General features: G+C 55.3%; 7 protein-coding genes across 7 annotated transcripts; 3 read left to right on the top strand and 4 right to left on the bottom strand.

Moving 5' to 3' along the window:
• Window positions 1-552: 552 nt before the first annotated feature.
• CCMA1212_000960 (Reticulocyte-binding protein) lies at window positions 553-3,724 on the bottom strand (the record flags this gene model as incomplete). Its single annotated transcript, XM_073698401.1, has 2 exons — window positions 553-3,570; window positions 3,650-3,724. 2 exons carry the CDS (start codon window positions 3,722-3,724, stop codon window positions 553-555), a joined length of 3,093 nt encoding a protein of 1,030 aa, XP_073563567.1.
• Window positions 3,725-7,615: 3,891 nt separating this feature from the next.
• CCMA1212_000959 (Platelet-activating factor acetylhydrolase) lies at window positions 7,616-9,418 on the bottom strand (the record flags this gene model as incomplete). The annotated part of the gene is made up of 1 exon (XM_073698400.1): window positions 7,616-9,418. One exon carries the CDS (start codon window positions 9,416-9,418, stop codon window positions 7,616-7,618), a length of 1,803 nt encoding a protein of 600 aa, XP_073563002.1.
• Window positions 9,419-10,359: 941 nt separating this feature from the next.
• Window positions 10,360-10,743, top strand: CCMA1212_000958 (40S ribosomal protein S30-B; the record flags this gene model as incomplete). The annotated part of the gene is made up of 4 exons (XM_073698399.1): window positions 10,360-10,393; window positions 10,460-10,485; window positions 10,556-10,660; window positions 10,720-10,743. The coding sequence occupies 4 exons, from the start codon at window positions 10,360-10,362 to the stop codon at window positions 10,741-10,743; spliced, it is 189 nt and encodes a 62-aa protein (XP_073563001.1).
• Window positions 10,744-11,458: 715 nt separating this feature from the next.
• CCMA1212_000957 (uncharacterized protein) lies at window positions 11,459-11,967 on the top strand (the record flags this gene model as incomplete). The annotated part of the gene is made up of 2 exons (XM_073698398.1): window positions 11,459-11,692; window positions 11,755-11,967. 2 exons carry the CDS (start codon window positions 11,459-11,461, stop codon window positions 11,965-11,967), a joined length of 447 nt encoding a protein of 148 aa, XP_073562996.1.
• Window positions 11,968-12,988: 1,021 nt separating this feature from the next.
• On the top strand, window positions 12,989-16,873 carry CCMA1212_000956 (uncharacterized protein; the record flags this gene model as incomplete). Its single annotated transcript, XM_073698397.1, has 1 exon — window positions 12,989-16,873. One exon carries the CDS (start codon window positions 12,989-12,991, stop codon window positions 16,871-16,873), a length of 3,885 nt encoding a protein of 1,294 aa, XP_073562995.1.
• An 886-nt stretch (window positions 16,874-17,759) lies between these two features.
• CCMA1212_000955 (UV radiation resistance associated protein) lies at window positions 17,760-19,765 on the bottom strand (the record flags this gene model as incomplete). The annotated part of the gene is made up of 2 exons (XM_073698396.1): window positions 17,760-19,265; window positions 19,358-19,765. 2 exons carry the CDS (start codon window positions 19,763-19,765, stop codon window positions 17,760-17,762), a joined length of 1,914 nt encoding a protein of 637 aa, XP_073562998.1.
• Window positions 19,766-20,523: 758 nt separating this feature from the next.
• On the bottom strand, window positions 20,524-21,539 carry CCMA1212_000954 (Nudix hydrolase 1; the record flags this gene model as incomplete). The annotated part of the gene is made up of 4 exons (XM_073698395.1): window positions 20,524-20,583; window positions 20,686-20,856; window positions 21,002-21,207; window positions 21,398-21,539. 4 exons carry the CDS (start codon window positions 21,537-21,539, stop codon window positions 20,524-20,526), a joined length of 579 nt encoding a protein of 192 aa, XP_073562997.1.
• Between the last annotated feature and the right edge of the window lie 390 nt (window positions 21,540-21,929).

Genomic DNA, 21,929 nt, shown 5'->3' with positions numbered 1-21,929 from the left:
TGATTGGTCGATAGGCAAGGTACACAAGCTGGAGCAGAATAGAGCAAGGATGTATCATTCGATATATTTCTCATTCCACTCTTGCTGATACTTTTACGCTCGACACACAGCCACGCATCTCGTAGCATAAAGACAGCCTCCCCCTTACATGGTCAGATGGAAAGGAAGGAAAAGGTTTCCCCCTGCACATAATGGGAACAACTGATAGACTATTAATGGATAGTCAACATCAGCAACCAGAATTCAGAGCAACTTTGCAGTTATTATACGTCCATGATAGATACTAGTAATCTTTTAACTTTTTGTACATCGTCATCATCATAAGAGTCATAAGTACTTGAAGAAACGAAAAGGAAGAAAGTCAAGGAAAATGAGGGAGAGGAAAAAGGCAAATCTCAGCAGATGGCTCCCTCCAACTGTGGCTCATTATTTTGAAGAAACGGGTGGGTGTAGAAGCTCAATCTCGGTGTGAAGCAAATCGTGGCCTCGTAAATGGTATGATATGAACATCAGCAGACAATAAAAAAAAATGAAAGGGGGCAAGTCAAGCCACTAATGGAGCCTCTCCTTGACGTATACCATGGCGGCATAGCCGGCGCAGCACTTGGTGCTCATCTCGTGGGAGCACCAGGGGCACTTCACCGTCATGGACAATGCGCCGGTGAACCCTACGTTCCCTCTTGGCCGGATCACAGCCTCTGGGTTGGCCATGGCTTCGTAGATGTTGCTGGGCATGTCATGGTAGTACTTGCATCCGCAGCACTCCACAAACATCTTGGCAATTGGCTCGCCGCCAACAGGCGAACCCGCTGTGTGCCGTGGCCCCTTTGTGGGCGTAAGATCCGTGGTGGGCGATGGCTGGCTGCGAATCGATGCTGGCGGCGTTCCCTTGGGCACGAGGCGAGGCGATCCGAGCACCTGAGGAGGCGGAGCCAGGGGCGCTGCTTTCCGAGCCTCTTCAAGATAGGAGGCGGGCCATGGTGCAACGACTAGTTGAGTCTTGCTGTTTGCTCTTTCGTCTCCGGGAAGCAGTGATTCGGCAGAGGGGACATGTTGCTTCGAAACCAATGCACTCTCCACCGCCTTCAGGGGTTGATGCTTCAGTTTGGGCAGGAAATCGGCTGCAGGTGCAGAGTCCACAGCTGATTGCGTCCGATGGTGAGCAGCTTGTGTCCGGTCCGCAGTAGCAGGTTTGGTGGATGGAACCTTGGGCGGGCTGCTTGAACCCGAGAAGCCCCCAATCTGGAGCAGCAGCGGTTGCTTCACTGGGCTTTGCGAGAGGTTCCTCGCTCGGTGCTGCTCTGTGCCTGCTCGGTTACCCTCAACATCTTGCGACAACGGAGGAACCCCCTTTTCGGATTGTGGCCGGGAGGTGTCAGGCGTACCAGGCATTGACACCGAGTGGAAGTCGTCCGAAGAATCATCATCGGCCGATGTTGTCGGGACAGAATCGTCCGTGAGGCGGCGGACGGTGAAGTCACTGTCATCCCGAAGGAAGCTGTGAGATTTCCGGATCGGAGACAGCGAGACCTTTGCGTCGATGACCTGCATGACAGAGGATTGGATGTCCTCCCATGTCGGGACCTCTATAGGGTCTGGCTTCTGGTTCCCGGTGATGCGGCCGGCCTCCCGAGAAGCAGGGCTTTGGAGAGGAGCGCCGCCGCTATGTACTTCGGTTCCACTCGATGTGTTATTCGCGGTCCTCTTCGGCTTGCCTCCTATCCGATCACCAATACTAGTGGTAGAGTCAGAGCTACTGGGTCGATGTGCTGGCGAGCGTGAGCGGGACAGGGATGATACTGAGTCATCTAAGCTAAGGAGGGAGTTTCGCTTCGAACTTCGACGGGGCGGCGCGGGGGGCAGGGATTCCGCCGTACGGGCGGCATCGTTGACAAGACTTCTGTCTGCGGGACTCTTGCTCTTGATAGGACCGCTACCCTCTAGCTGCTGCAGCTGGGCAAGGTTGGCTTGGGACAGCTTCTCCTTGGGTGGCTTTAGTGCGGTAGCGGAGCTGCTGGACTGGTGATCGCCTGTTGATACGCTAAGCTTGGGCTTGGCGCTCTGGTTGCTGCTGTCGACAGGTGATGAGCCTAATGGAGAGGGAGTAACGGCCGTTGGGGATCGGGTATCTGATGTCCCAATCCTTGCATTGGCCTGTGGCGATGGCAATGCGGTCGAAGATTTGCTTGGCTCGTCAGGGACCGCAGGCTTCTTGGACCCCTCTTGCTGGGCAGCGGTCTTGGTTGGCTCAGCCAAGTCTTTGGGTTTCAGACCAACAAAGGCCCTCCATTTCTCCATTGTGCCAGTGTCCTGAGCCTCCATCTCGGCGCTTGAGATCAGAGACCTTGTCTTGGCTGCTGTCGCCGCATTCCGAGTGATGGGAGGATAAGCTCGGCGCTGGGATTCCGGGGTTGGGCGAGCGGCAGGCGCAGACCACTTCTGATTGTGAGCGTTGTTCGTCCGAAGGGCCGGGTGAATTTGGGATTCGTCCATGCTCTGAGGCTCTTCCGCAGCCTTTTGGTTGGCAGCATATCGTTGTATTTCCAGCTTGATGCCGCCGATGAAGCCCGTCTCAACTGGGCGAGCGGTGTCGGAGGAAGCCCGCCGAGACTCGAAGGGTGCCCTAATCAGAGAGGTGAAGGAGCCGGAGCGCCTGTGGGAAGGGCGAACGGGCGTGTCGCCTTTGACGGGAGACGTAAACTCCAGGGCACTTGATGGCCTCTGCTTGTCCCTGGAAGACGCCGCCGCCTCGACGGATATGCGATTCGCCTGCTCGATGGCATGTGACGACGAAGGAGGAGGTTGCTTGCTCAAGCGCTTCTTCTTAATCAACGCATTCTTAAGCGTGGATTCCTCCTTTTCGCGCTTCGACGCCTTCGCCTGCTGCTCTTTCTTCCGCAACTCCTTCTCGGCCTGCTCCTTTTTAAGCTGTTCCTTCTTCAACTCCTCCTTTCTCTGCTGCTCCTTTTTGAGCTGTTCCTTCTTGAGCTCCTCTTTCTTCAGCTGCTCCTTTTTCAGCTGCTCCTTTTTCAGCTGGTCTCTGCGCTCCTGCTCCTTTCTCTCTTCTTCCCTCTTCAATTGTTCTTTCTTGAGCTGCTCCTTCTTCTGCTCCTTCTTCGAGTCCTTCTTGTCGCTCTTCTTGCGACGACCGTATGCCTCCCAGCTCGGAGACTGGCAAATGGATCGTCTCTCTTCTTCATCGATGCTGAGTGGGACGTCGAAAGAAACAGCCTTGAGGACGGGCTTGTCCACCGCTGGCGGCTGATGCACAACCACGGCACCCCTTTGCGCGCCTTTGTCGGACTCAGGCGCGATATCCAGTTTCAGCATGGGCGAGCTGACGTTGATGGTCAGCGGAATGATGTGGGTGTCTGGCCTTGTCTCCCTAGTTTTGGAGACGGTGGCGCCCATAGCAGCATCCTTCAGGGGGGTGGCCTCGATGCGGTGAGCGTGTTGGACTGCAGGGCGATTTGCCGATGATAGTGGTGGCTTGGAGACAACAGCAGTTAGGGAGCACGAGTTGGCAGACAATGCATTCGCTTGCGAGGCCGAGGCCTGGAGTCGCTCAAGCTGTATTTGAGTGAAGGAGGGGAGCGCGTTAGCTTTCTCGAGGGCCTCTGAGGTCGCTGGCTGGGCCAGGAATGCTTACCATGTAGCGGCGCTCGAGCTCCAGCATGCGCTGCAAGCTGTTGGAGCGAGCGGGTCGAGTCCTGTGGTTGGACATGATTGCGAGGCCTGCGAGTTGGGCGTGATGGCCAGATACTGCCCGACGAACCAGCGGTCGAGCGGACGGGATGCGCTGTAAAAATAGACGGGCAGGGACAGCGACGAGAGCTGGCAAGGCGGCACAGAGGGAGAGACTTCGTCAGTGGCTACGATGTGGCTGGTAAGACGATGAGCCGGCGCACGGCTGCGAGCGTGCGCCTCTTGGTGAGGTTCGAGAAGGGCGGCCAAGCTCTCACGAGCACACGGTGCAATATCAGGAGCGGAAATGAGACGGCGTGAGACGATTCGGCCTTCGAGCACGGAGCTCGCCCAGCTTTGCTTCGAAACGAGCGACGACGGAAGGCCGGGAGAAGAATGAGGAAGCAGAGAGAAAAAGGACCCAACGACGGCCGAGTGCATTGAGCCCTCGGCAGAAGAGCGGCTGGGCGGTTGGCCGTTGCACGACGCTGGCGTTCAATCCAGCGCCTTGTTCTGCACGTGGGGGCTGGCAGAAGCAACCAGAGTGAGGCGACGACAACAAATTGCTGGGCATCAAGAACTGGGTAGACTAGCAGGAGGGACCGTGCAATGACTGACAGTCGAGTCGACCCGGGTCGGGAGCAAGCGGATGGATGGCGGCGCCAGAGAATCGAGGCCGAGGATTTTAGTGTCCGCAATACGAGCTGGGGAAGCAAGGTTTGGCGCAGTGGTGGTGCAACCGCCGAGACAGACAGATGGATGCGACGAGCTGATGTGGCCCAATGAGCCGCGCCAGCGGGCCCCTGGGCCAGCTGAACAGGAGACGGACGGACAGAGACCCAGCATCGACTCGATTTGACAGACTGAGTGAGGCGAGTTTGGGGACGACATTGCAAACAATACGGAGTAGGTTCCGCTGACGATACGGTGCGGCGGTCTCGCGATGGATGCTACTCCGTCTCTCATCACTGGTGGGCGAGAGATGCCGGCATCTGGTCCCTGGCCCTCCCTCACCGTCGACGGTGCGACCTTGCAGGCTGTGCTAACGGAGTCTGGCGTAGGCAGAACGTTGAACCCACATGCAGCAGCGATGGATGATTCCAGCTGTCTGGGGAGCAAAACGGACAGACGGGGACGCGACATGTGAGGCTTAAGGGCACGCAGGCGAAGCGAGGAATGTCGGGCCGCAGGAGGTGCCGTCGTGACGATGGTGATGGCTGGATATCCAAGCAGTTGATAGGTACCTACCTAAGCAAATCAGGTACCGGTCGAGTCCGACTGATTGATTGACGGCTTCCTCACGATACTGCTCAACTACCTACTACCTAGGTAGATGCCTAGGAGTCAATCCTAGGTAGCTGCATGGCGCCGTGCATGTACTTGCGATGCGGTGGACAAGGTGCCAACTGAAAGCACTCACCTCTTTATTAGCGCGCCTGTCGCTGCGATGCTTGATGCTTGATGCTCTGAAAGCTGCTGAGCTTCATCCAGCTCCATCGTCTCATCCGCTCAGAAACAATCACAATGGACCCCCCAGTCCCTCCACTCCACTCCCCTCGTTGTCTGAATACGAACCCGCTAAGACAACGCCCACAAGCCACCCATCCATCCCCCTGCTAGCCTCGCCTTGGTGGCTTTTTTGCCCTTTTTCCCAGCACCAAAAAGAGCATCTCGCTGCTGGGGCCCGATCGTCGACATGGATCGCGCCTCTTTGACCCGCCGGCCGCTAGTATGTACGGAGTAGCTGCCACTTAGCTGCGCCAACAACCACGTTGGTCGTTCCACCTCGTTTTTCTAATGACCACGTTATTCGCACCAAAAAAGCCGGTGCTTCGGACTGTGCATAAAAATAGGAACAGAAATCTGGGGCCGCTTTTGACGCCAATTTTCCATCGAGCTCTCAGTCCTTTCAACTCCATTCCGTTGGGCCCCCGTTTTGAACGACTTTGATGCAGGGTAGGCCGACCTGATACTTGGAATCCAGGATGCAGCCAACATGCATCAGAGGTGGACTCGAGCTGCCCAACTCCTACTGCACTTTCTTTCTGATGGCTGAGGCTCAGGAAAATAGCGATACTTGTTACAACAGAAGGCTTAGTTAGAATTAGTTTGAGAATATGTGAGAAATGGGTGGTATCATTTCCTACAGTACAAAACACACGATAGAAGGCTGACAGCTACCCTAGTGGCGATGCTCAGCTGCCGCAGATCCGTCTTTTTGCTACAGATAACTTTACTTTTCGCTTCAAATGTTTTCGCCGCGTGGCGGTCCATCGGAGCTAAAGCAGTCGGGTAGCTGATGCGAGAAGCCGTGCGGACAGTTGAAGCCACCACCGGCTCAGATGGTGGGTAATATCTGGTTGCGCTGATGGTGACACCTTTGGTTGAGCTCGAAGGTCACGGCGAATACCAAACATTATCCGCAGTTGCCGTGCTCTCCTTCAATGATACGATATTAATTCAGTCTTTCATACTACTAAGAGATCTAAGAATAGCCAAGTGAAAGCCATCCGGATATCTTTGCCTTTGTTGTTCGTTGTACTAACTTGGATGTAGTCGTGCTCGCGTGACATTTTCCGGGACTGATGAGATGGTTTTGATACGAGCAATTACCGTGCATAGGTAAGCGTAAGCGGGAAAGACGAAGATCAAAACCAAATATGACAATCGTTTCATCGTGGAGGTGGAGAATCACCAGCTTCTCGACTCGTCTTATCATTTCTGACATGTTTGATTCATCTCAGATCCTCAGAGAGCTGTCCGGGCAAGTTGACGTTGCCGAGTACGCGTATTGGACCAGGGTTGCAATGGGGGAGATGCCAACGCCGAGTACGAAACGATGAAGGGTCAAGTGGAACTTATAAGGAAGGCATCCGCGGAATGCTTCACGAGGTTTGCCTTGGGATTGTGCTACGAGTCAAATCCTCATCTCATCGACCTACAGTACATGCGCAATGCACAACAGACTCGGAAGGTCTTCGGACTGTCGACATGTCATGTACCCGTATGCAGGGGGATCTGTCTGGCCCGCCGAAAAGGCATCTACAGCCAACCAGACATTGCCAGGTATTGGAACAGTGACCACTATCACGGCACGGGCTGACATGTCTCGCGGATTGCCACTTGAGTGTTTGCATAGTGACACAAAGAGGGCACCGGAGGGATTCTTGACTGTAACAGAGTTTACGAAATGCGAGAGAACCTCATCAGTAACGGGTAAAACTACGCATCTGTTTGTCACCGGAGAGCCTGGGAAGGAAAGCCTTTAGCCATTGACATTGTTTCATGCATATAGTATCTTTAGCGGTACACAGGTGAGCAAGAGAGATGCTTGCGAGCTGAGCACAAGGCTAGACACCAGTATGAAGTGCTCATGAAGCCTTCAACAGATATATCTTGCGATGTAGGTCCTGCTCGTTGCCTGTTAGGGTTCGACGGATGTAGCATCACAAGATAACACAACAGCACTGCTGCCGGGATACATATGGAATTCTTAAACGACCAAACAATGCTACAGAAGAGCCGTTGCTGAATCCCCAGTCATTTTGCCTCTTTGAACTTCGCATAGCTCTATCAGAGCTCTTGGAGCGCCAATCAAATTCTTGGGCCGCATCACGAACGAGCCTCCCAGCATAAGCACTGCTGGATCGGTGAAGCCGTCTTCCTGGCACCATCTGAACCGCCCCTGAAGGACCATCAGATGGAACTCATTGCGCCTCTCTTTGTGTATAGACGTGTATCTAATCTGATCTACAAAACAAAAACAAGTGTCCCTCCCATGGTTTGCGACCAACTCCTAAAGCTATAAAAATAATATACAGGTAGTCATCAGCCATCGTTCGTAATGTACAGTTCTCGTAGTCGTACAGTCTTCATATTGCCATGCTGTTCTCTGCTTCAGCGAAACGGCCCGTATGAATCACATGTTGTTTCATTGAAACTGCTTCATGTGCGCCTCCACCGCCTCATGGGTAGGACAAATGTGAGTCCAGATCTCTCCTTGCTCCCCAAAATCGTACAAGCCATGAGTGAGCTCGACAGCTTCGCGACCGGCGCAGATGATAAGCCGCCAAGTCCGGCGAAGCCAAGCCCTGAACCGGACGGAGAGCTCGTTGGGTATCTTGAGGCGCACGGCAACCCATTTGGGATCAGGTGCGTGTTCCGTTCGGAGAGTCTCTGTAGGATCGGACGGCGGCTCTGCGGATTCGAGGAGCTGCTCGTCTGCCCACATGTTGTACTTTGTCTGTTCGGGGGGCAATATGATCTTGAGAAACTCCAACGACGCCGTGACTGTGAGGGAGATTGCTCGTGTCGGGTTGACCATGGATTTCATGAATATCGACATCCATTGGGGATAGAGTATGGCGAGATCAGTCATGGCAAGGTGAGTCGACCCAACGATTGTGAGCATCCAGCATAACGCGCCAGCTTCACGGGCCTCATTGCTAAACTCGACGACTTTTCCAAAGTTCTCCTTCCAGTGCATGAAGGCTTCGGATGAAATTGATATAATGGGCTTGGTGACCCTCTCTTTGCTCGTCTCTCCAGCAGGTGGCGTTGCTTGGCCCCAGGCATCGAGGATGACGCCCTGGCCTAGCCAATCCAGCGCATCGTCCCGGCAGGTCTGAACAGTGGTTGCGCCTCCAAAAGAATGCCCCATCATGGTCACATTGTTCATGAACATGCTGTCTTTCCAGTCGTCCCAGTTGATGCCTTTGAGCCCTATCGAGCTGGATCCCACATTGCCCCTTTTCCGGAGGTTCATTGCGGCAACGTCATCTCCATGGCCCGAGTTGATCAGATCGAGAATGTAGTAGGCTTCTTTGATCTCTTCTTGGCGTAGTACGATTTGCGCTGACCGTAATGTGTGGTCTACGCCTCTGCTGTTGTGAGGGCGGGTGTCCTGCGCATTGTCCTTGGGAAGAATGTAGTCGACGACATAATATGGGTTCAATCCGTCTTTTCTTCGACGTTGCACCTTTTTATCCTTACCGTCCTTCTCTTCGCTGTCATTGTTTGTGTGAATCTCGGCCGTTGATGATTCGATAGCCGCGGCCTCGACGTTGCCCGGAAGGCTGACATATGTCCTGGCACCGCTGCCATCGCGATGCTCTATGGCCACAACGACGAATCCAAAGCTTGCAAGCTCACCACAGATGGAACTGTAGCAAAGCCGTGAGCCGCCAAGCCCGTGACTGAAGATGATGACGGGGAACCTTGGCCGACTCGTAGGATCTTGCTCCTCTTCCCTGGCCTTTTGCCCGGTTGGACCAGAGTCTTTGCAGATATCTTCTGGCCAGTGGGCAGCCAGTTTGGCGTTTCTAAATGCAGGCAGCTTTGTGAAGAGGGAAGTGCAGGCAAGATATGCAGTGACGGGGAGTGCCGGAATATGAAGGTATTTCGCGTAGCCTTTAGCAGTGGCTACTCGTGGCCGCGGCATCCAGTCGACGCGGTGTGCACCAGGGGAAGCTTGCAGGTCACACGGATAGTAGATGCCCATCAGGATGGTGTCGAGTCGAAGCACAGGCTTTCCGTGTCTTCTGAGGTTGGAGACTGGCCGGGGCTCGCGAACTGGCACTTCTATATCCATGTATCCGACATTGTAGGGCCCATTGTAGTGCGGGAGGCGATGCAGGAAGAGCTCTCTGAATGTCTTTTGTGGTTTGACGGCTGCCCTCCGGAGAGGCTTTGTGTTTGCTTCTTGAGATGGAGTTGGAGTTGGAGACGTCGCCATTGTGTGGGCAGTATGAGCATGATGGCACCTGAAGGTAAGTCTAACGAGGGTCGATAACTATGCTACCTATGTGAGTGAGATGAACTTTCAGGATCAGTGCGGATTTTGTACGGATTTTAAACGTTCTTTGGAATTGACTTTTTGGTTTCGGTCTTGAGTTGTGACGTCAAGACCACCCAAAGATGGAAGCAGGCTTCCCTGCGGGTCTAGAAGTGTTGCACCTCGTCACTGCAATCACATGCATCAGACGAGGCTGTTGATTGCGGACTGGGTAAGATATCAGGAGAAACAACCAAAAAAGCAGTCTTAAAAATCACTGACTGTCTTCGGTTCATCTGTTCATCCTCGATTCAAGGAGGTTCAGCACAGCACGAACCACCAGTTCCTTCCTAGAAAGTTTGTTCTTACTTTGTCACATTCTTTGTAAGTTTTGATTGAACCTTAAGGTACTGCGAACACGAAGCGAATCGAGTTGGAACAGAATTCATAAGGCCTTTCACCTAGATTTGAGCAACTATGAAAATATAGACTGCATTGTAATGGAGATCGCAAATCGGTGTTTACATATAGTTGCCAACATTTCAAGGGTTCTTGAGTGTATGACATTCTTCAACGTTCCAGTTTACACGAGCGGAAAGTATGACGACATATCGCAGAGTGACAGGTCGGATTTAACGGCTTACCGGTGAGCCGGAAGTGGGGCACAATGTCAACCAATCAGACGACACGAACGGAGATGCTTGGGAAACATGGGTTCCGCTGACTAACTCGCCGCAGAACAAGCAGAGGCAGTCCCGGTGCTAGGTTTATCCGGCAGGGCAGTCCCCGCTCACGTGACGGATTCCTCTTGCCCACAATCATTTGGCGAAATCCCCCAAAAAATCTCACCGCGCCACTGCAGATTCAGCGTCCACACATCATCGCCAAATCAATCTCTCACCATGGGTAAAGTTCACGGATCTCTTGCCCGTGCCGGTACGTTCAAGCCATCATCAAAAGTTTCGCTCCCATCCGCAGCTATACTGACTTGATGTTTGACAGGCAAGGTCAAGTCTCAGACCCCCAAAGTACGCCGAACCGAATCGCCTCCCCCGTCGCTGCCGAATACAGAGTATTGACCAATTTTCAACTTCACAGGTCGAGCCCCAGGAGAAGCCCAAGACCCCCAAGGGCCGTGCTCTCAAGCGCCACAAGTACATTCGACGATTCGTTAACGTCACCCTGACCGGTGGCAAGCGGAAGGTGAGAAAATCGACAAAGACTGCGCTGTCTGGGCTCTGGTTGCTGACGACGAGCGATAGATGAACCCCAACCCCGGCTCATAAACAATTACGACGACGGCTAGGGATAGGAGGATGTGAAAGTTGACAACGGGGCCGTTCTCCGATGGTTGCTTAATTTCAGCAGTAGGGAAATGGAATGAGTCGGGTCGATTGGCAGGCTGAGCATCATCCACAATCTGAGAGATGCGAAGAAGCGCGACGACTCTGCTCGGCGTCTGGTGTCGTTTGTCAATATAACGAAGATTCGTCCGCGATTTCAAGTTCCGTTATGGTGTCTGTGATATCTGGATGGGATCAATTCACAACTGTTTCGGCAAAGAAAATTAACCTTGCGTCTACTCTGGCTCTGCGGGCTGCCTCTCTGCTTCATCTGTTTTCTCGCAACGACGCTACCTTTTTCCTGCTTCAATTTCACCCGGCGCAAAGCATGTATCCGTTGCCCAACCACCCGACACACGTAGAGCATATTCCCTAGAGCCATTCTGTACAGAAAAAAGAAGCGAGTAGCTCAATAAAGAATAAAGCATCACTTGCCGGTCGTCGAAATGCACGGACTCTCGATGACCACGCTGCAGCGAGTTTATCTCTTGGAAAAAGAGGCCTTACGTACTGTAGAAATCTGACAGTCACGTGATGGGTATGGACAGCAGCCAAAGTTGGAACTTCTCGGCCCCGCGATATGGTGCAGTGCTGCAAAGCTTCAGCCTCAGCATCATTCCAGCAGCTTCAACCTCGCAAACGCCAACCATTGCCCAAGATGGCCGACGTAGATATGGAAGTCGACGACGTCGCGCCGTCATCAACACGAAACGAGTCCGAAATGCAAACACATACCAAGGCAACAGCCGTCCGGTCAATCGAGGGGTGGATCATCATCGTTACCAACGTCCACGAGGAAGCCGACGAGGAAGCCTTGCAGGACAAGTTTGGCGACTACGGAGAGATCAAGAACCTCCACCTGAACCTCGATAGACGCAGCGGTTACGTCAAGGTATGAAAGCTCTGCCGGGGAGACAGGGTCTGCGAACAGAGCGCTTATTTCTTCTTGCTTAGGGATACGCCTTGATCGAGTACGCGACACTAGAAGAGGCGCGCGCCGCAATCGATGGAGCACACAACACGAAACTGCTAGACCAGACGATCCAAGTCGACTTTGCCTTTGTCAGACCACCCCCGGGCAAGGGAAGGCAAGGAGGAGGTAGACCTGGTGGTCGGAGAGGACGCAGTCGAAGCAGGAGTCCCGACGCTAAGGGCGACGACGCGTGAAGAGTCTTGAGGAGTATTACGGTGACAGCAAATGTGTGCGGCCGATGTGATGGCCCGCGGCCATGGCACGTCGGCATGTGTAATCGAAAACAGCGAGGTAGGGTTTTCTCAGCAGGCGAAATATCGCTTGGTCGGTGGCTGACCGGTGTTCTTTAGGATCCTGGAATCAAACCGGAATGGGGTTGGATCTCATTGTCCACATTAATAGAACACGAGACTTTTCAGCATCTGCTGGACAAGGTCTACGACAGCTTGGCCAGGTTGTGACTATGGCCTGACCTGACATGAGGAAAACGCACAATGCTTTGAAGCGCCGCTGGCCTCCGCGATTGGTGATGGAACAGCAGCTAGATGGTATGGGTCTTGCATAAACGACGTCAAGAATCCATTTTTGCTGGAAATTGGATGACCTTCCAAATGGATAGACTACTGCTATCACTATGCATTGTGTTCATCCGATATCGATTCTGGAGGCTTTCAATCATGGCATTCACTGGCCAAACCATCATATTCTTGTCTAGAGCTGCATACGGCAGCAATAGATGACCTTGTAGCATTTTGGCAATACTCAGTACGTAGAATTTCAAAGCGGCCACAGGTGACCTTTTACTTGTCCGACGCTGCTTGAAATGAGCCGCGAACTTGAAGCTCTCCAGTTTCCAGGTTAAGTTGTGTCGCGTAACTTTTGCAGTGAAAATCCCCCACTTGGGACCAGAAGCTCGGTGCAGATTTCCCCACTACATCGCTCACCACCGACATCAGGCTGCTGCAGAGGTACTAGTACCTACCTACCCTCGAGCAGCACCAAGCTTGTAGCGTCGGGTCTTTGGTGACTTCATGCTCATCTGCCGTCAGGCATGATCACGACAAACTCGAGCAATCCATGCTTCATCACGGAGCATTTCCACCCTTTACGCCTCCCAGCAGCACGTAATTGCGCTTCTGAACAGCCTCACACCCGCGCGATGCGCCACTGAGCCGCAAGGGCATGTCACGCTAGGTGCACTTCGACTCGAGGATCATGCGCAAGCTTCTCGGCAAGGCGGCGCCAGATGCCACCAGCGGCGACCTGGCCAGCAACCAGGGAACCATTCCGACCGTCTTCCGGCCCCCCAAGTCGCAGAATGCCGTCTATCCTGTCGGCAGCCCGATTGCCTGCCTCGACGTGACGCCCGACCATCGAGCCGCGGTGCTGGGCGGCCCTCACATCCTCAAGACGGTCGTGTCGGACACGGCTGGCGACTCGAGCTTCAGCTTCAGGTTTACGGACGGCGTGGACGTCAGGGCGGCCATTACGGCGCAGAAGCCGTCCGGCACGGGAGGGAGCCTTGTTGCGGACCAGCTCAACATCCGCGATGTCAAGTGGCAAGGCGCGTCGACCATCTTCACGGCTTGTGCGGCCGGGCGCATCTTTGCCTACGACGTGGCCAGGCTGGGGTCTGGCGGCGGATCGGAGCCCCTCGAGTACATACAGATGCAGGAGGACTCCCGACAGGTGAACAGTCTGGATGTCAATCCTCACCTCAAGAGCTGGGTGCTGTCCGGTAGCCAGGATGGTGTCGTCCGGGTCTTTGACGTCTCTCAGCCGCTGCAGACCAGGGCTGGCTTCCTGACGTTCAGGCAGCGGTTTTCGCAGCTGAAGACCAACGACTCGGTCAGGCAGGTCAAGTGGTCGCCTAGGGTCGGACACGAGATGGCCTGCTGCACGGATTCAGGTGTGATTATGAAATGGGACGTCAGGCAGGCGTCTCGGCCTTTGCTGCGGATCAATGCACACGAGAAGTCGTGCTCCGCCATTGCCTGGCATGCGGATGGCGTCCACCTGATGAGCGCTGGCTGGGATGCCAAGCTGCACGTATGGGACTTCGGGGCGACGGCAGACAAGCGGCAGAAGCCCAAATGGAGCATCACCACCCCGGCTCCTGTGACCACTGTTGCCTGGCGGCCGGGTCTGTGGTCCGCGACGGCCCAGACCCGTCGCCTTGCGCAGGTCGCAGTGACTTACGACGAGACGAGCAATCGAAGATACGGCAGCTCTGTCGTGCATATCTGGGACTTGGCAAGGCCGGCGATGCCTTACAAGGAGATTGAGCGCTTTGACAGTTCGCCATCGGCGCTCTACTGGCTGGACCAAGACATGCTCTGGACCGTGGGGCGGGACGGCATGTTCAACCAGTGCGACGTTGCCTATGCGCCGAAAGTCATTGACCGCATGTCCACCTCTGCCATGGCCTTTTCATCCCGGGGAGACGTAGTCATGTTCCTTGACGAGAGGCCGCAACCTCCTCGGCCACACGCGTCTGTCAGCCATGAGGCCGAGGTGATTCCCCGGACTCCATTCAGCACAAGCCCCAATACCCCGATGCTCAGCGTCAGTCGAAGCGATTCGGAAGAAGACGTCCTGGGCAGCTTTCTCGGACCGCGAAGGCGAACGGTCCGCAAAAGGCGATTCAGCACCAGATCCGGCTTGCCGATGAGCAGCACTCCGCCGTCCTTGCCCAACCTGTCGGATGATGGGAAGCAGGTTCTCGGTCTGGAGCAGTCAATCAACGTCACTGGCATCTTCAAGACTCAGCAGGGCATGGCATCCGGCCATGTTCCATCCGCGAAATCGGTCAGCGTGTACAAGTATCTTTCAAGCATATACCTAGAAACCCTTCAACGCGAGTTACCTCAACATGAAGACGATAAGCGGAGTCTCATCCAGCGTGTGGCGGGCATCATGGAACAGTATGCCGTGGCTGCTGAGAATGCCCGACTGTACCGACTATCACAGACATGGCGCATCCTCGCTTATGCGATGTCACTGCTGCTGGAGAAGCGTGCCGAGTATCACCTGCAGCTCAGGACAGCTCGGTTCCGTAAAAGGAGTCTCGACGAGGGGAAGGTGACCATCAAGAAGACGCCCAGTCACGTTCACGTCAACCGCCTGGCCAATGGCGAAGACACACCACGCAGAGCCTCCGGCCAAGCAGCCAGTGTTGATGGCCGCTTCTCAATGGCGAGGTCGCTGCTGTCGGAAGAGATCGAAAGCACTTCCAACATGCCGACGCCCCTTGCGAGACCCGTGGGCGACGACGACACCGTGGAGTGGGATGAACGGCACTATCTGCACGGGAAGAAGCTGACACCCATCATCGAACCTGAAAGCCTCAACTTGGGACCGTCTGCTCATGGATCCTACCGTCCAAGCCCACGCCAGCGTCACGACTCCGCCCCAATATCGGAGGTGAGCCAAGACAGCGAGACGTCCAAGGTATCTATCACGGAAGGATACGACTTTTACGACATGGAGGCTTTGTCACGGGCTATTGATGTGCCAATGTCCAAGACACCCTACAGTGATGCTCAGCCGCCTCACCGAGTAAAGGCCACAAGGCACGATTCCACCGATAGCTTCGCCCAAGTGTTTTCCTCCGATAGTGATCTCACTTCGCCAAGGAGGGGCTCGTCCAACGCCCCGAGCTCTCTGAGGCCCGACTCACTGCGAATCGCGGCAATCGGCAATAAGCTTGGTGCCGAGTTTGCCAGCCTAGCTCACGAGGATGGCGAGTCTCCGTCGCCAAGGCAGACCAAGAAGTCCCCAACTGCACCCGAGCCGCATGCCCGGGCAGAGTCTCCGGAAGAAGTCTTCATGATATCTCAAACAACTGCTGCCACGGACGAGACGTACCCATCCCAGGTGTCCTTTGCCTCGCAGACTGAGTCCGATGTCCACCAGGGGTTCGCCGGCCACCACTCGACCCCGTCCAACGACATTCTGCTGGCTCGACTGCCCAGTCCCGCTCCCGTGGCAACAGCTCCTGAGTACGACGCCAGCCCTCACATTGTTTTAACCGACTACTTTCCCTGGCCAGGTGACGGCCCCTATCCCTTTCCTACCGAGCCACCAGAATCGAAATCCTTCAAAACTCCCAGCATACCCGCATGTCCGCTTAACCCCTATTCTCTCTTGACGCGTGCGCTGGAATTCGAGTCGCGAACTTCCGCACTCAATGCCTCGGCGATGGTGCTCCTGCTCAAGCCCCTGGTCCCCGAATCCGTCATTGACACCTACCAAGCAACCGCCGTCCTGCGACAGCATCACTCTCGTCTCATGGGAATGAGCCTCTTCGTCGAGGCCGCCCTCCTGCGCAACTTGGCCGTCAAAGGCTGGCCTGCCGGGCTGCCCAACTGGGGCGAGAACTACACCTCTCTCTTCACACCGGCTCAGCAAGGCGTCAAGGCAGGCTTCATGTGCTCCAACTGCCGCAAGCCTCGGGAAATCGACCGAAGCGCCGGTGACGCTGCCCTTTGGACATGCGAAAGGTGCCGCCAGGCGGTGTCCCCCTGCGCGGTCTGCGGACATCGAGACGCTGAGATTGCCAGCTCGCTGCCTACCGAGGTCGTCGACATCCCCAGCATAGACACGTGGATGACGGAATGGTGGTACTGCCCCAGCTGCTGCCACGGCGGCCACGCCTCGTGCATGCAGACCTGGCACGCGGCCCTCAGCCCCTCCGAGGCGACGTCGTCGTCGACCGTCTACAGCGACGGATGCTGTCCCGTCGACGGCTGCAGCCACGCCTGCCTCCCGGGGAAATACAGGGGCGAAACGGCAGCCGCCAGGGCGGAAGAGCTCGGCCGGGCCGCCGCCGTGGACAGCGGGCGGGTGCGGGACGACTTTTCGCGGACGAGCACCAGCAGGAGGTCGAGTCCGGGGCGTGCCGGGCCAAGCAGCGCGGGCGTTGTCGACCGCAGCATCAAGAGCGATGCAAACGACGTGCCGCAGAGCAAGGCCGTCGGCATGGCGAGGGAGGCGCTGAACAAGAGCGGCGGCGGGGGGATCCTCAGCTCGAGCCCTGGACGGGCGACGATGACGGGGGAGAGGGAGAGGAGGAAGAGCGTCAAGTTTGCGAGGACGTAAGGGGACTGTGAATCTGGGGGGGTCATGTATACGGCACACGGATGGTGTTTTGTTCTGGAGCTTTGGGACCTTATATGTTACTTTGTCCTTTCCGTTCAAGCAAGGTGTTTGGGGGGGTGGTATTGGTATGACGATTGGGTTTTTCCTCCTGAAGCGGGAAAGGGGGGGTTATTTTCACCAATTGCTGAGCGAGATGCCAGGGGCTGACGGTCTGTTTGTATGAGAGTGCCGCAAACCTGAGGACCTACCACTTCACGGCATCCGATCAAACTACAGTATCTGAATGGCAGCTTCATGAACACGAGCCTTTGGAAGCATTCGGCGACAATATTAACATTGACATATACCACGATATCAACATTGACATACACCGTTGACATACACCGTTGGATAAGTATATCTTCTTACGAGTCTCACCCATGGTCCACCAATAAGTACCCATCCATACTTGGATCAACGTCCCCCCCCCCCCCTTTTCCAACTCCACACTCTCTACCTCTTCTACGCACAGCTCTACCAAGCACATGAAGCGATTGAGCTCCGCCTACCAAGCACATACGACCATAGGTAGTGGAAAATTCGGGGTCCCGTCTGCTCCCCCAGAGACAAGCCACTAACCGGCAGATTAGTAGTCAGGTGGGTGACCACTGGCGAACACCGGCTGTTGTATGTTTCTTTCTTTTTCTCTTTTTTGCTCTTGCATTCTTATTAAATGCCAAATGTTCTTCTCATCAGGTTGTGAATTGCCAAGTCGCTTCGTAACATTGTGAATAGACGTTGCTAAAACGATCGCTGTCGCCACCCCGCTGAGGTCACTCCTCCTTTTTGGAAACACCAAAGTTATTAAGTCGTGCCGCCTCCGAGGAAACCAACTCCTTTCCCATCTTCATCCTGCAATGTTCTCCCTGAGGCCCTTCGTCCTCAGCGTAAACTTTGCATCGCCCGCACCAAACGGCAAGCCCAAGTCCCCGTTCGGGCTCCAAGCCCCATCAGCCACATCCCTCCCTGAGCCATGACCGGCATTCCCAATGCCGTTGCCGTTGCCGTTGAGGCTTCCATGCGTATTGTTGTTACCCTTGGCAATGGCATTCCTCAGCACATCAGCATGTTGGCCCGCCAGCTCACTATCCCAGCTCCCGCGCCTGCTGCCGGCAGCACTGCTGCTCTCGCCATCCACCAGCGACGGCACGCCCGAGACGCGCCCCTTGAGCCTGCTCGCCCACAGGCCCCTGACTCCGCCCCTCTTCCGCGCCGGGACCTCTTCCGTGCCGGCGCTGCAGACGTAGAGGAGATACTTGAGGTTCGGGAGCGTATGTCGAATGTCGACGACCTTGAGGCCCTGGGAGGCGCAGAGAGATTCAATGTCCTTGTTGAGGAGAAACCAGGCGTATTCGAAGCGCCACTGCAGGGCCGTTGATCCGCCCCTGGGCAGATAGAGGGGGAACTCTCGGCGTGAGCCACCCTTGTCCGTGAGGAGAGATATTTCGTCTTTTGCGTAGGAGCGAGAGCCAAAGTGATAAAGCGGATAAGGCAGCGCATGTGACAGATAAAACTGGAGGTGGCGTGTGAGCAGCGTAACCAGGCCCAGCCCGGCTGAGAGGACGTCTTCGTTGATGGTCCTGGCGGTGGCAGCGTCGTAAGTCGAGTTGGGAAGCGGCACGTTGCATATCTGGAAGGAAAGCGGCGGCGCGTTGGGTATGGGCGTGATGGGGAAGATGTCGGCCAGCTCGGAGCAGATGCGGCGGCGCTGACCGCGGATTTGCTGCTGCGTCTGCTCCAGCAGCTGCTTGGAGGCCGCGAGCGTTTCGCGGTTGTTCCCGATGTCTTCGTCCACCTTCTCCTGGAGCTCTCTGCCCCTGGCAATGGCAGCACTGCGCTCGCGCAGCGACTCCCGCAGCTCGTCTCTCCTCGCCTGCGCAAGTCGATTTGTGCGCTGTTGCATGGCGACGTACTTCTGCGCCAAAGCAACCTCCTGCTCGGCCAAGTCTGGCGCATCGGTGGTGCGGCTGGCAAGGATGTCGTTGATTTGCTCCGTGATCCGGTGCCGCGTCTGGATGGCGTCTTCGATGGAGCTCTCGAGGTTGGCCAGCTTCATGAGCGCATTGTAAGAGGACGTCGCAATGGGAGCAGCGTTTCTCGGCGGGGACTCCCTCTGCGGAAAGTCGAAAGAGTAGACGCCATCCTCGAGGTGAAAGATGAGCGCGTTCGGCGGATACCGGCGGTCCAGCAGCGTGCCGATGAACCTGAGCTCCCTGAGATCAACCAGCTCCTCCAGCAGAAAGGTCCATGAGGCCCGCTTCAGCTGCCTGGCCCACACTCGGATCACGAGGCGGCACGCTCGAGAGACGGAGGCCCCCCGGGCCGCGAGATCGAAGAATTGAAAGTTGAAGTTCTAGGGACACGTATAAGAAAAAGAAGCAAGTCAGCGCCGGAGCCTTTGCGAGTCTTGTCAGGAGATCCGAAGAAATCCAGTGGCTTTCATACCGCCGATCTCTCGCGCACTTCGCTGACGTAGACGGGCTCGTCGATGCCGGCGACGTGCAGCGAGAAGAAGACGTCCCCCAGGGTCTCGTCGAGGAGCTGCTTCAGGCGCCTCTGCCGCTGCGCCGGGCTCGTGCTGAGGGTGCTGAGGCTGGTCCTGCGCGGCGGCTGCGACCTGGTCAGGTCGGCCGCCCGCGCGTCCTGGCGCAGGTTGTCGGAGGACCGCGAGCCGTGCAGCTGCCCCGACTGCAGCTTGTTGGGGCTCCGGTTGAGGCTGAGGGCGGCATCGTCGGCCGTCCGCAGCTGCACGGGCGCAAACGAGAGGTTGCGCAGCGAGAGGCCCTTGAGGTGACGGAGCTTGCGATTCTGCGGCAACAGACGCGGCCGCCGAGGCTCGGAAAGCGTGGACATTGGGGTTCTGAGAGGCTGCGAGGCTGCGGCTCTTGGAGCATGTCGTCAAACAATCATTGAAGAGGCGGCTCTCGCGAACCTGGAGGATTCGGGCGTTGTTGCGCACTCTCGGACTATTGGCGCATGCCAGTCAAGCTTGATTGCTGTTAAAGCTTGGAGTTCGTCATTGGGTTACGCTTATGAGGTCAGGTTCAAGGTACGAAGCAGGTGGTCGAAGCTCCGGGACTCGCCCATAAGCATAAGTGACGAGGCAGATGTACGGTTATTTGCATACCCGAGGACAGAGCTCATTGAGGTGAGCAAACGTAGCGAGAAAGGCTTCAGTGACATGGAGAAGGAAAAGAAATGAAAAAGAAGTCTTTCTAGATGCTCTCAAAAGTTCAACGGTCAATGAGCTTTGTGGGAAATAGCCCTGCATTGTGCCATGCGAGGGAGTGGCGTCGAATCGACAGCTTGCATACTGATGCATACAGATATAACAAGGACAGCCTCATTCACTGTTGGCAGTCTCGGCTGTTTCGACCAGTTCTCATACAACACTCTTCATCCAACAGCAACAATATTCAAAAGCTACGCAATGAGCACACTGGCGATGAGGCACTATGATATAGATACTCTTGACTTCCTTTACCGTCATTAACCATCTCGTACCATGCCCAAACCAAATTCAAGAAGGCCAACCCGTCATCCATGCCGAGTCCTATTTATCCTACCCTGGAGAACAATCGCTAGGTTTGCGTGCTTGCGCGAGCCATGATCTAAGCTTCAAGCTCAGAGACCTGGGGTGCATCAGGGAAATACAACCACCTGAAGTGGACCTATAAGTTCACAAAGAACAGTATCGTCAACACCGTTGCCGTCGTCATCGCGAGATAAAGTTCAACATGAAGGAGAAGGTATCGAGATCGAGGAATACGTACTTCTCCCTTCCTCGGAAGCAGGTCGTGGATGTCGCGCGTCTGCTTCGCCAGGTTCTCTATCGGCAGGAACAGTCTCTCGGACGAGGCACCCGATGCCGCTGCGTCGTAGATCTTCATCACCTCCTCCCACGACTTCCAGAACCATCCCTCACACTTGTGCGGCTCCATGAGCTGTAGAAGACAAGGATGTGTTAGTCAACATTGTCTGGATCACCATCCTCCCAACCAACCAACAGCTGGAACAGCAAGAGGGAAGGGAAAAAAAAAAAAGAACCAAGCCCCGTGTCCTTTCCCCCTTGATACAGGAGAGACTCACCGCCGGCACAGCGTTCTGATCCTTCAGGGTGCACAGGGAGAAGAGCGTGATGTAGTGCTTGTTTTCCTTGACAAACACATCATTCGTGAGTGCAAAAATGCCCTTGAACTCGACATCGAGATCCGTCTCCTCCTTCATCTCTCGCACGGCGCAAGTAGCTATTGTCTCGCCGTGGTCGATGTGCCCTCCAGGGAACTGCCAAGTGTCTGCAAAACAAAACCGCCCCCCCCCCCCCCCCCTAGTTAGCCCTCAATCCATCAAACAGCTAGTACATAGCAATGCACGTCCGTTCCAATGCACGGAACCTGAGTCACTCTCCAGAATTCCTCACCCAGATGAGAAACACAAAGGGGAAATAGGAAATAGGGGAAAAAGAAAAACAGAAGGAAGACTCACCCGCGCCATGGCTGCCAATACGCTTGCCAACGAGGAATTCCCCCTTGTCGTTCATGAGGACGGTGGCGACGCCGACCCTGACAGGGGGCTTTTCCTCCGCCTTCTTCTCAGTCGACATTGCAGTCGCGTGTTCGGTGCACATTGCTGTTGAGAAGTGAATGAGACGACGGTTTAGTTATTGAAATTTCTTCACTTGACGGATCTCGATACGGCACGTACTGATATTCTATGATAAATGTCTTGCAGATGAGGAGCTTTTATAAAGGTTGAGTGAATCTCATCTATAAGCTTATGTAATGCAAGGCAGTCCGCCTGGCTCACTCTCACCTCGAAGGCAACAGGCATCCATCATCATCATCTGTCCGACACCAAAACCCCACGGGCTATGCTAAGAGCAAAAAAGCAACGAAAGCAACACACCAAGAGAGAACCAGTAAACAAAGACGGGCGGCAAGACGAACAAAGGAGGAGAAAAACACACGCGGCTCTTCCGCGAACTCGATGCCCAGCCCCCCCCCCCCCCCCCCCCCCC

Source organism: Trichoderma ghanense (assembly GCF_004382785.1).
Source record: "Trichoderma ghanense strain CCMA-1212 chromosome Unknown scaffold_0, whole genome shotgun sequence".
In the NCBI taxonomy this organism is placed as follows: domain Eukaryota; kingdom Fungi; phylum Ascomycota; class Sordariomycetes; order Hypocreales; family Hypocreaceae; genus Trichoderma; species Trichoderma ghanense.
Note: the sequence above shows the minus strand (reverse complement) of the source record. Positions and strands in the feature narration are given on the sequence as shown.